Source organism: Ochotona princeps, chromosome 3, assembly GCF_030435755.1.
Source record: "Ochotona princeps isolate mOchPri1 chromosome 3, mOchPri1.hap1, whole genome shotgun sequence".
Taxonomy (NCBI): domain Eukaryota; kingdom Metazoa; phylum Chordata; class Mammalia; order Lagomorpha; family Ochotonidae; genus Ochotona; species Ochotona princeps.
In genome coordinates, this window is record NC_080834.1 from 29,167,115 (window position 1) to 29,179,340 (window position 12,226).

Sequence of the window (12,226 nt, forward strand, 5' to 3'; positions counted from 1 at the left end):
TTGAATCATCATTGAATTCAGATTAATCCCACTTGATCATGATGTGTGATCTATTTCGTGTGTTGTTGAATTTGGTTTGTTGGCATTTTGTTGAGGATTTTTCTCTATGTTCATAAAGTGTATTGGTTTGTAGCTTTCGTTATGTCTTAGTACCAGACATATTAGTGGTCTTAGGGAGTAAGAGAAGAATTTCCTATTGTAGTCTTTAACACTGTAAGAACAATTGATGGTTTTCTTTAAATGCTTGGTAGATTTCAACAGTGAAGCCATGTAGTTCTAGACTTTCCTTTGATTGGAAAACTTTTATTTTTGTTGATCTCAAATGTCATTGTACATTATTGGTCTATTTAGGAATTCTATTTCTTCATGGTTCAGTCTTGGTAAGGGACATGTGTATAGGATTTTTATGTTAATATGAAAATCAGAATGTCTAGCTTCCTCTGTTAAAATTTATATTGTGTTTTTGACACAGGGTGTATGGGTAAATGACCTGTAGGATTGATTTGATTAGCAGCTTTTCCTCTTTATATAGTCACTCATCAGTTCAGTGGCTAATATAACTGGATTATTTCCATTTGCAGGAAGTTGGAAGATTTTCGGATAGAGAAAGGAGAGGAGGAAAGGAATCTGTACATACTAGGAAGAAAAAGGAAGAGTGTCCAGCTCTCACAGAAGGTAACCTCCCTCTGCTCTGAGGACAGGCTATTTGGATACTGAGATTGTTTATTCTTTCTTTATGACGTTTGTGACTTTCTGCTGAAGTAGGATGTTTCTTTCTCTGGATTTTCCTGTTAACAGATTTCGTGACAGTCCAAAATTTAGCTCATTAAAATAATTTCTTAAATTAATTTTTCCAGTATTTTACTTTCATGGGTAGTTTTGAGAGATTTTTAAACATTTGTTTTTATGTAAGTATGGTTTGTATGTGTAATTTAATGCCATTTATGTAGTTAAATTGGGGTTAATTGGCAAATGGCAATAAAAGTTAATATGAACAGCTTTAATGTTTGTATTTTTACTTGAAAGTTTTAGTTTTCACTTCCACATTGAGCAAGAAGACCTAAAATGTTTATCACAGATTTTAAAGAACCAGATAGTTTTGTATGGATTTGAGAAATTGTACCAAAATGAACTTATCCCTTTAATTTCATTTTCCATAGACTTTGAGTTTCATGTATAGATTGCATATAAAAATATATATGTAACATATTATCTGTGGAATTAAATTTCAGGGAGGGGGCAGTTAGGAAAAGTTGAAGTACTTTATTTTCTTACGTCTTGCTGGTGTGAAGAAACGGTTGGGAGGCAGATGAAACAGCTCATCTCACACTTGGCGGTGACAGCAGGGCTGGGGTCAGCCTGAGGCCAGGTGCTCCGTCGGAGCCTGTCGTTGGACACAGAGGCTCAAGGACTTGCCCTGCCCTGCTCTGCGCTCCCGGAAGCCTGAGCAGGCTTACTGTAATGCACAGGCCTTGTCCCCAAATCCTCTCATGCTAACATATCTTGCTGAGGTGGCTACCGTGTACATAGTTTATGCTTCCGTCTTTGGCTTTCTCTTCTAAATTTTGTTCCATGTACAGTTTTAAAATTTTATTTGAAGGATCAAGAGAGGGAGGGAGACAGATCTCTCATCCAGTAGTCGGCTCTACAGGTGCTTACTGGGTGGGCCATGGTGTCCTGTGCTGTGGCGGCAGAGACGCTTGCTTCAGTCATTGCCAGCTGATCCCTTCTGTGTCTGCTGCAGATCATAAAAGTAAAAACAGGAAGATTAAGTTAACAGTGTATGCCAGAGTAGCACATATTAAAGAACAGATGTATTTTTTTTTGTTTTAGTTACTACATTAGAAAAGCAAAATTAGAGATGAGAGCATAGATCTCCCACCCTGTTTTCCTCCCCAAATAGCTGAGGCTTGACCTGGCTGAAGTCAGGAGACAGACCTTCTCTTGGTCTTCCCATGTGGATGGCACAGACCCTGTCGCTGTGCAGTTTTCCAAGACACATTAGCAGGTATCTGGATTGGAAGTGGACCAGCTGGGACTGAAGCCCGGTGCCCATAAGGGATGTAGACCCTTCAAGGGGATGGCTTGATTTGTTGTGGCACAGTGCCGGTCCTGAGTATTTTCTTTTCCAGGCCTTTATTTTGGGCTTACGTCCTTTCTGGAACTTGACCGAAAGACTGTTTGGTTGACACAGTCCTTAGGTGTTGATTGTCCTCCTCATGTTTATCTTTCAGACAGACTCAGTGGTTCCAGTGTCACGGTCAAGACAGAGGACGTGTAGACGTAAATATCCAAATTATGGACAAAGAAATCTGCATGAGTCATCTTCTGAAAATGAGTCTTCAGGGTCCGTAAGACATGTGAGTGTTGTCAGTTTAAACAGTACACAACAGTTGTAAATGTATTTGTTTTAATTCTGCACTGTGAGCCTACCCTGAATTTATTTGAAAATATGGTACTCTGTAGAGGTTAACAGTGGAATTTCATAATTAGAAAAAAAAAATTTTTTTTTTTTTAAAGATTTATTTTTTATTACAAAGTCAGATATACGGAGAGGAAGATCTTCCGTCCGATGATTCACTCCCCAAGTGAGCCGCAACCGGCCGGTGCGCGCCGATCCGAAGCCGGGAACCTGGAACCTCTTCCGGGTCTCCCATGTGGGTGCAGTGTCCCAAAGCTTTGGGCCGTCCTCGACTGCTTTCCCAGGCCACAGGCAGGGAGCTGGATGGGAAGTGGAACTACCAGAATTAGAACCTGCACCCATATGGGATCCTGGCGTGTTCAAGGCGAGGACTTTAGCCGGTAGGCCACGCCGCCGGGCCCCATAATTAGAAATTTTTCAGTAAAAGGTTAAAGAACTTTGTTGAGATAGTCACTGCATGTGAGTTATTACCCACTAGTAGTGTTACTGTGGCTGTTGCATCATTACCACTATTCATTTTTTAGAAAGGTTTTTTTGGAAGAGTTAGAGATGATTATCTGCTGTTCACTGCTAAGAGGGCTTTGTGGCCAGACTCAAGGCAGGAGCCGTGAGTCTCCTGCATGGGTGGCGGGAGCCCAAACAGGTGGGCTTTCCTCCCTGCTTTTGTCAGCAGTTTGGGTCAGGAGCCAGCACCCAGATGGGATGCTGGTGTTGCAGGATTTATCTACTGTGCTGCAGTGCCAGTCCCCTTCCCCTACCCCTCCGCTCCTGTCACCTGCACCTCTACCTGTTTGTGCTGTTCTTTCTCCACTTCCCTGTACCTGGCAAGCACTAATGTACTTCCTGTGTGTGCATTTTCTTTGCCATTTCATTGAAGTGGCCACACATGATGTTTTGGTTCTCTCACAGTGTTGTCACGGCTGACATAAGTGGACGATATATAAATAGTTATTGCCCAGTACTGTTGAGTGGCACACAGGGACCACATGTGCTTTACTCATTCAGCAGCTAGAGGACATTTCTGTTGTTTCTATTTTTAGTTATTCGCAATAATGCTGATTATTAACCGGCACACAGGTTTTTGTTTAGACATTTAGTTGTTTATCTGCTCAATCACTTAGCCTTTGTTTAACTTTTGAAGATTACCTGGCTTTTTAAAATTTTATTTCAAATTCTATGAAGTGGACAGATCTCATGTATTTCCTAGTACAAGTTTAGGAGCATAGTGACCTTCCCTTCTGTCCCCGCTCCTGCTGCATTCGCCACCAGCCTTTCTCCTTCCTGATTTCTTCATTTTTGTTTCTAATTTTTACTATAACATTTTCATGTCAGTTCACCATCACAGGCTCAACACTCCATACACATAGCAAGTAGATTAATACTAATGATAGTAATAATAATGATAAAGTCCTGTTCCTCGTGAGTGTAGGGAAGGCCATCACCACAATAATCAAAGCCTGGAGTCAGTGTTGCTCACATGGAGTACATTTTTTGTATGCTGTGTATTAGTTATCACAGATCAAGGCCCACATATGATTTGTGTCTTCTAGGACTGGCTTATTTCACTGAGCATGATGGTTCAGTTGCATCCATTTAGTTGCAGAAGAGATGGCTAATGAGTATTCCAGAGTGTATTTATACCACATTTTCTTCATCCAGTCATCAGTTGTTGAGCATCTGGGTTGATTTTGTACCATTATTATAGTATAATGCATTGCTGGAAACATGGGGTTCCAGGTAGCTCTATGAAATGCAGATTTAATTGCATCTGTATTTTATTCCCAGTAGTGGCATGGCTGGTCATGTGGTTGACCTGTTTTCGGCTGAGAAATCCCCATACTGTCTTCAACAATGGGTGTACTGGGTTGCATTTCTACTAGTACTGGCTGAATTAGTATACTTTTCCCCCACATCCCACCAACATTTATTGTTTCCTGATTTCTGTATGACAGTCATTGTAGCTATGGTGAAGTAAAACCTCACTGTGGTTTTTATTTGCATTTCCCTGGTGGCTAGTGAACCTGAGCAGTTTTTTGATTTCTGTTGGCCATTTGAGCTTCAACCTTAAAAAAACATCTATCCATGTATTTTTGGCCATTTCTTCATTGGACAGTTTCATTGGTATTGAGTTTCTTTCCTTCCTTCTCTTCCTCCCTTCCTTCCTTTTCTTTTTTTTTAATTGAAAGGTTAGATACACAGAGAGGAGGAGAGATAGAGAGGAAGATCTTCCATCTGTTGATGTCACTCCCCAAGAGGCCGCAACAGCTGGAGCTGAGTCAATCTGAACACAGGAGCCAGGAGCTTCTTCTGGGTCTCCCACACGGGTGCAGGGTCCCAAGGCTTTGGGCCATCCTCGACTGCTTTCCAAGGCCGCAAGCAGGGAGCTGGATGGTAAGCTGGGCTGCTGGGACAGGAACTGGCACCCATATGGGATCCCAGTGCATGCAAAGCGAGAACTTTAGCCACTAGGCTACCCTGATGGGTGTTGTTGAGTTTCTTAAGTTCTTTATAGATCCTGATATATTAGTTTTGTGATATTTGCATAGTTTACAAATATTTCCTCCCATTCTATTGGCTACCTTTTCACTTTGTTGTTTACTTTTGTAGTACACAAGCTTATTAGATTGCTGTAATCCCATTTGTTTATTTTGTTTTAATTGCCTGTGCTTCTGGGGTGTTCAGAAAAGAGGAAGTCAAGCTATCCCTGTTTGCTAGTGACACAATCCTCCACGTAGGAGAGCCAGAACGCTACTATGAGACTATTGGAACTCACAAGAGAGGTTGGTAAAGTTGCAAGGTTAAAAATCAACACACAATTATGAATAGCTGATGATGGTGCGAAGGTCAATCAGCTGATGCTCCCACTTGAAGTTACAGGATCCTGTATGGGTACCAGTTTGAGTCCTAGCTGCTCCAGTTCCTATCCAGCTCCCTTTTGGTGGCCTGGGAATACAGCAGAGAATGCCCCAAAGCCTTGGGACCTGCCTCAGATGGACGTCTAAGATGTCTCATGCTGACCCCTTCACTTGAGTCCTAATGACCATGTATAAGTTGTTGCTCTTGCTTGTGATTTTTTGGAAGGAAAGCAGTTCTTTTGGAAAGAGTGTTCAGCATTAATATTAATTTCAACCCTTGATCTTTGTGCTGTAGCAGACTGCTATCCTGGCTCTAAGTCATCTTTCCTGTTACTTTTCTTCTCTGATCTTCTGTCACGCATTTAGAATTTTCTCCTTGGTACTTTCTAATTAAGTCACATTTTCTTTTTGAGACTTACGTAGTCTGTCAGTAAATGATTGATTGATTCTTGATTTGTCTGCTTAGGTATAATAAACAGGCATTAATATGGTTTATATGCAGTAACTTACTATTGTCTCATGGTCTGTGAGCCTCATTGTCGCTGTCTCTGAAGAGGGGCCGGTAGACTCTTCCTCATGGGTCACTATGAAAGCTTACTGAGCTCATGGCTGAGGACTGACGGGGCGTGCTTACTGTCCAGATGTCTGCCCCACCGAGTCTCTTCAGCTGGCTTTTTTTTTGGCTTTTTTTCTTTCACGTTTCTGTGTCTCAGGCTTTAAGCACATACTCTGCTGGAAGAAATTTCAAGCTCAGCTTCTGTTTTCTCTCTTTAGATTTGTTGAATAGTACATGGGTTAAAGATTCAAATTCTTTTTGCGTTATGCTGTATGCATTGGTAAGAAAAGGGCTGCTTTTTAAGTTTACCTGATTATGTTTTTATTAATGGGTAGTTACATTGAGATGATTTCATCTCCCAGTGGGATGACTGTGAAGATTTTCTGATGTGTCAGTTTGACTTCAGAGAAGAAATTTTTTCCCTCTTGCAAATTAGGAGACTTCCTGTGATGCGAGTGAAGGTACTTGTTCTTCAGAAGAGGATGAGTGGAAAAATGACAGAAAAAGTGACAGCTACAGTGAGAGTTCAAGGTATGTGCTTTTGATGGTTTTGATCTTTTAAGCCTTGTACAAGCTTGGACAGAACTGTATGTGAATGAAATTCCAGGGCAAGAGTCTGCACCTGCCGTGCAGTTAGCACTGAGGTGTAAGTGTGTTTAAAATGAGAAACAAACTGGATCAACAGCTATTAAAGACACATCTTTTTGGGATTCTTAGGTGACTATCAGTGTCAGCTGTGTAGTGTTAGCTGATACCTAGTTGTGTTAAGTATGTGTGGTAAAAATGCCAGTGTAGTCTTGGATTGAATTTACAATGAGTAATATACAAAGTCTGTATGGTAATACATCCGTATTATTATTACTGGCATATGTTTTGTTTTCCTGATAATTGGTTTTGGATTTCGTAGGACCAGAATGTCGGCTTCTTTTTTTTATCTTGGCTCATGTCACCTTCATCCCCACACATTCCTTTTCCCTTCTCTCCCTCCCTCATTTCCTACCTCCCTCTGAGCTTTCCTTCCTTCCTTTTAAAAGAATTATTTATTTGAACAAGACAGGAAGAAACTTATCCATTCCCCAAACGGCCACAACTCCCAGAGCCTGGCTGCTTTGAAGCCAGAAGCCACGTGTTGTTTGTTTGTTGAGGTCTCCCTCATGTATAAAAGGAGCCCCAGCACTTGTGCCATGCTGCACTGTGTTCCCAGGCGTATTATCAGGGAGCTGGGTTGGAACTGGAGCAGTTGAGATTCCAGTCGCTGCCCTTGTGAGCTGCCAGCGCTGGGGGCTGTGGCTTGTCCCTCCGTGCCACAGCGTTGCCTTGTCTCTGCGGGGTCTGAAGGCAGAAACCCCGACGTGCGCTCTCCAGCCTGTGCAGTGTTGCCTTGTCTCTGCGGGGTCTGAAGGCAGAAACCCCAATGTGCGCTCTCCAGCCTGTGCAGAGCGTGTCTAGACAGCAGGTGGCACTCAGATCACCACCTGTTCTCATCGTAATTAGTCAAACCATAGTCTCATATCTTGTTTCCTTTTACTTTATTTTGATCAGTAACTGGCATGATTTTATAGGACCTGGTTATATAAATACTCTTCTAAGTTTAAAAAAAAAACAAGCAAACGAAAAAAGCACTTTGATCTACTGATCCCCAACCCAGCCTTCCCCAGCTCCCATTGTATACCCACCGCAGCTGGGGCTTGGCCAGGCTGAAGCCAGGAACAGAAAACCCAAAAACACAGTACAGCTTTGTGTTTGATGTGTCCTGCTTGCTTGCCCTGGCCTTCTCATGTGTTTATTGATGGCTTGTGATTGCAGTTCATTCTGAGTCTAAGCTGCAGCCTCTCTCAGGGTGCTGGGCGAGCTGTATGTGATCCTCGTCTCTGGAAGAGTTGTTGCTGGCTTGCAGATGTTAGCTTCTGTCACGCTTCATCTGTAGGCTTGGGAAGAAAAACTTGCAAGCTTGTGTTTTCCCTTCCTGCAGCATCTGCGCTCTCTCCTTGTCGCCGTTTCCGTTCTTCACTGGTGATGTGGGGGGCTGCTCCTGGGATTTCTCCTTTGCTGTCTTCTCTCTCCCCTTGAGCTGTTTCACTAGCTTGTTGTCAGTGTTTGGGTCCTGATTCCACATTACTTACGGCATTCTCCTCCTCCAGCGACTCTTCGTCTAGATACTCTGATTGGACGGCTGACGCAGGCATCAACTTGCAGCCTCCTTTGCGAATGTCCTGCCGTCGACGAGTCACCAGGTTTTGTAGTAGTTCAGAAGATGAAATGTCTACTGAGAATTTATCACCTCCAAAAAGAAGACGAAAAAGAAAGAAAGATAGTAAGCCTAAAAAAGAGGTAAGAGTCACATATCTTGTAATTTGCTTATTGTCTTATAGCTCTTGTTCATACTCCAGTAGAACTGTGATCTTTGTATTCTTTTTTGGCTGAATATTATGCCTAGTGGGACATTCAGCCTATGATTTATAGAGTAGACTGACATTATGTTTTGCAAAAATGAAAAAAAGGAAAGAAGGAGATTGAGGGAGAGCACTGTGATTGTCTTAGAATTGTATCTGTGGGCACCAGCACCATGACTAATCCTCTGCCCGTGACGCCAGCATCATATGTGGGCACTGGTTTGATTCCCAGCTGCTGCCTTCAAATCCAGCTCGCTGGGGAAGCAGCAGAGCAGGGCCCAAGGTGCTGGGCTCCTGCACCCACATGCGAGACCTGGGAGAAGCTCCTGGCTTGGAACTTTGGGTGTGGTGTCCATTTAGGGAGTGATCCAGAGGATGGCAGGGCTCTGCCTCTCACCCTATGTAACTCTGACTTTCAAGTAAAAGAAGTCTTAAAAAAAAAAAAAGCCAAAGAATTCTATTTATGAAATACATGGAATCTAGTCTATTTATATCAATAAAAATTTAAAGATTTGTGAAGCAGCGTTGAGTATAAAATAACCTGTATCTGTACTTTTTATGGAGGTATTTTTGTATGTGCTGAATTATTTGAAAGCATTACAGAGAGAAAAGTAGAGAGCGAGTCTCTACCCCGGGTTTACTCTGAGGTCACTCAGTGGCTAGGCTGAGTCTGGGATCCGGAGCTTCATCCAGGTCTCCTGGGTAGGTGACAGAAGGGTCTCGTCCTCTGCACTTTCCGTTCTGCTAGTGGGCTCTGGGTCAGAGGCGCCGCAACTGGCACGGGAGCCCTTCCCGTGTGGGCTGTCTGCCTCAGGTGCTGGCCTGCCATGCTCTGCCCTCCAGGGGTTATTGACACTTCTGTGTCACTCTGCTCTGAGTTGACAGAGAATCCTTTCCATATCAAAAACTTGCAGGGAGAGCTCTGTTACTCTGAATCGCGTAGCTCATATTTGTCTCCTGATAATTGGAAGAAGTTTGAGGTGCTTTCTTATTTTGACTTTCCTTGATGTTTTTTCCTGTTCTCTTTATACTTTGTATCATCATGCTTTTCTTAATTGTGCTGTCCTCTTTCCTTCCTTATGCAAGGCATTTCAAGAGGTTTTTAGAAAAGGCAATTAAATGTTTATTTTAGTGCAAATAATTTTGAACTTCATGCATTCAAGGATTTTCAGGAAGTTCATAGAAAGTGCATATTTTCAGAAATCTTCATAGGAGAGAAGTACCTGCAACACCATGTTTATGGTAGCACAGGAGCTAAGACCTGCAAACAGTCCAGATGCCATCAGCAGGGATTTGTGGTCAACTTAAAAAGTCACTAGTCTCAAACTCAAATCGAGGGGGCACTTGTAGAATTTTGGTACAAACAGCTATGTGTAGAAGAGGAGTTAGGTTGCACATTAGCTACCTAGCATGAGATGTAAAAGAAAATCAGGAGATGTTACCAAATGTGCCAGGTAGTTTCATTGCTTTCAGAAGTGATGTACTCAAATGTATGTCAGGAACCAAATGTGTTTGCTGCTTAACAGTAATCATTGGAAATGAATCATTGGAGCTGGTGTACTGGCTCAGTGGGTTAAGCTTTAGCTCAAGCAGCAGCCCAGATTGGAGTGCCATTTTGGGTCTTAGCTATTCTGCTTGTAGTCCAGCTCAGTACTGATGTATCTGGGAAGGCCGTGGGAGATGGCTAAAGTGCTGGAGATACTGTCTCCTGGTTGTGGTCTGCTCATCCTGAGTATTGTATCCATTTGTGAAGTAAATCCTGTCTGTTTCTTTCCTGCTCTGATTTGTTGCCTTGAAAATTCAAAATGAATGTTTCTTAAAATGGACATTCAAGGGCCCAGTGTGATAGCCTGTCAGGTAAACTTCTCACTTTAAATGTGGCAGGATCCCATATCGGCACAGGTTCATATCCCAGCGGCCCCGCTTTCCTTCCAGCTCCCTGCTTGTAGCCTAGGAAAGCAGTTGTGGACGGCCCACCTGGCCTGGGAGCAGCTCAGTTCTGGCTGTTGCAACCACTTAGGGAGTGAAACCAGTGGACAGAAGATCTTTTCTGTCTCTCCTCTCTGTTTATCTGATTTTCCAATAAAATAAATATTTTATAAAAACAATAGACATTCAAAAGGTTTTCACTTGTTTTTTTTCAGTTAAATAGTGCATAGTGGCTCTTTTAAAAAAAGTTTTATTGATCTATTGGAAAGGCAGAGTAACAAATATGGAGAGGTAGACAAAGGGATTTTCCATCTACTGGTCGCATGTGGCTGCCAAGCCCAGGGATGGGCCTGTTGGAAGCCAGGAACTTGGAACTGCATCTGGGTCTCCCAGGTTGGAGACCCGGGTTCAGGTACTTACGCCATCTTCTGCTTTTCGAGGTGCGTTAGCTGGGAGCTGAGTCAGAAGTGAAATAGCCAGACTGGATCTGGCATTCCCATCAGAAGCTGGCACAGCAGGTGGTAGTTTAACTCGCTGGGCCATGGTGCTGGCCTCAAGCTGTTTCTGTACTGAACTTGTTCTCTTTGCTTTGGCAGAATTTGCGTAGAATAACTCCAGCAGAACTAGCAAATATGGAACATTTATGTGAATTTCATCCTCCAGTGTGGATAACTGACACAGCACTTCGAAAGTCTCCTTTTGTTCCTCAGATGGGGGATGAGGTGAGAAAGATGAAGTTCAAGAACATGAGTGTGGATCATGAAATCAAATTTAAATTAGTCCTTAGATTGCTATTAATTTTGGAATATATACTTCCCGTTTGTAGGTGATCTATTTTCGACAGGGTCATGAAGCTTACATTGAAGCTGTGAGAAGAAGCAATATTTATGAACTAAACCCTAGCAAGGAGCCATGGAGAAAAATGGATCTCCGGGTAGGATGACGGCGTTACTAAATCTTGGACATCCCGGGGCAGGGCCATGTTAGGAAACTGTTCAACAGGGGCACATTTGGAATGCTCATCCCGAACAATCTGTGTGAATTCTGATTTTTTTTTTTACAGTGAAATAAGTTTACTTTTAAATTTTATTTTCTCCTGAACTTTAAAAATTACTCTTGTTGATTGAGTTATTTATAGATCCATTGGCAACTTGTGAGCATATGTTTGAAATTTTTACTTTTTACTTGAGAGGCAGAGAAAAGGTGCTGCTTCTGAACCCTGGTAGCTGCCGTCTGGGATTCGGATGTTCTCTTTTAAGACTGACTCATTGATGGACTTGTGCTGAATAAACGGCCATTCCTTCACAACAACAACAGAAAGATAGACTAATTAATCGAGTAATTTGAAAGAACAGGGAGAGAGGGAACAACAGAGAAGTGTCTTCCATCCCCAGGGCCACTCCTGGATGGCTGCCGTGGCCAGGCTGGAAGCAGGCCAGAGCGGAGCTCCACCTGGGGCTCCCATGTGGACGCAGGGTCCCAAACACTTAGGCTGCTTTTCTCAGGCCATTGTCTGGGAGCTGGACTGGGTGTGGAGCAGCTGGGACACAAACTGGCAATGCAGGTGGTGACTTAGCTGCCATAGCACAGTTCTGTGCCCAGTTTACTTTTTATAATCACAAATTTGACTCTTAACTAAATAAGGAATTAACAAGTAGCATATAGGAAAACCACTGTTGCTCAAGAATGTAGGCCAGGGTTATAAACAATAATCAAGTTTCCAAATGTCAGTTTTGCTGCTCGACATCAGTTATTCCGGTTGTGTTCATTTTCTTGGGAGCAATGGTGTTTCATTTGTTTATATGGCTCAGTAGGCTTCCAGCGTGCGTGCACACCCCAGTGCTTTAAATCCATGCCTCAGCTGCTGGAGATCTGCATTGATCACATGTACTAGCTTCTGTGAGTTGAGGTGCTATAAATGTGGGGTACAGGTAACTGCATGTGCTGACTCTTACTGCGTTTGTCTAAGTTCTCAGGAGTAGAATGGCTGGGTTCTGCTAGATGCGTGTTCAGATTTTGTCTGTTATAATGGGTGTACTAGTTTACACTGCTGTCGAATAGTGTGTATTTT

The 12,226-nt window shown here is 42.8% G+C and overlaps 1 protein-coding gene across 1 annotated transcript in view; it reads left to right on the top strand.

Annotated features, from left to right (window-relative positions):
* BRWD1 (bromodomain and WD repeat domain containing 1) overlaps positions 1-12,226 on the top strand; it is a 107,215-nt gene that overhangs the window by 56,845 nt on the left and 38,144 nt on the right. The window contains exons 20-25 of the mRNA XM_058661618.1: positions 582-675; positions 2,235-2,360; positions 6,270-6,364; positions 7,975-8,164; positions 10,752-10,877; positions 10,982-11,089. Of these exons, the coding sequence (XP_058517601.1) occupies positions 582-675; positions 2,235-2,360; positions 6,270-6,364; positions 7,975-8,164; positions 10,752-10,877; positions 10,982-11,089 (739 nt within the window). The remainder of the gene's footprint in view (positions 1-581; positions 676-2,234; positions 2,361-6,269; positions 6,365-7,974; positions 8,165-10,751; positions 10,878-10,981; positions 11,090-12,226) is intronic.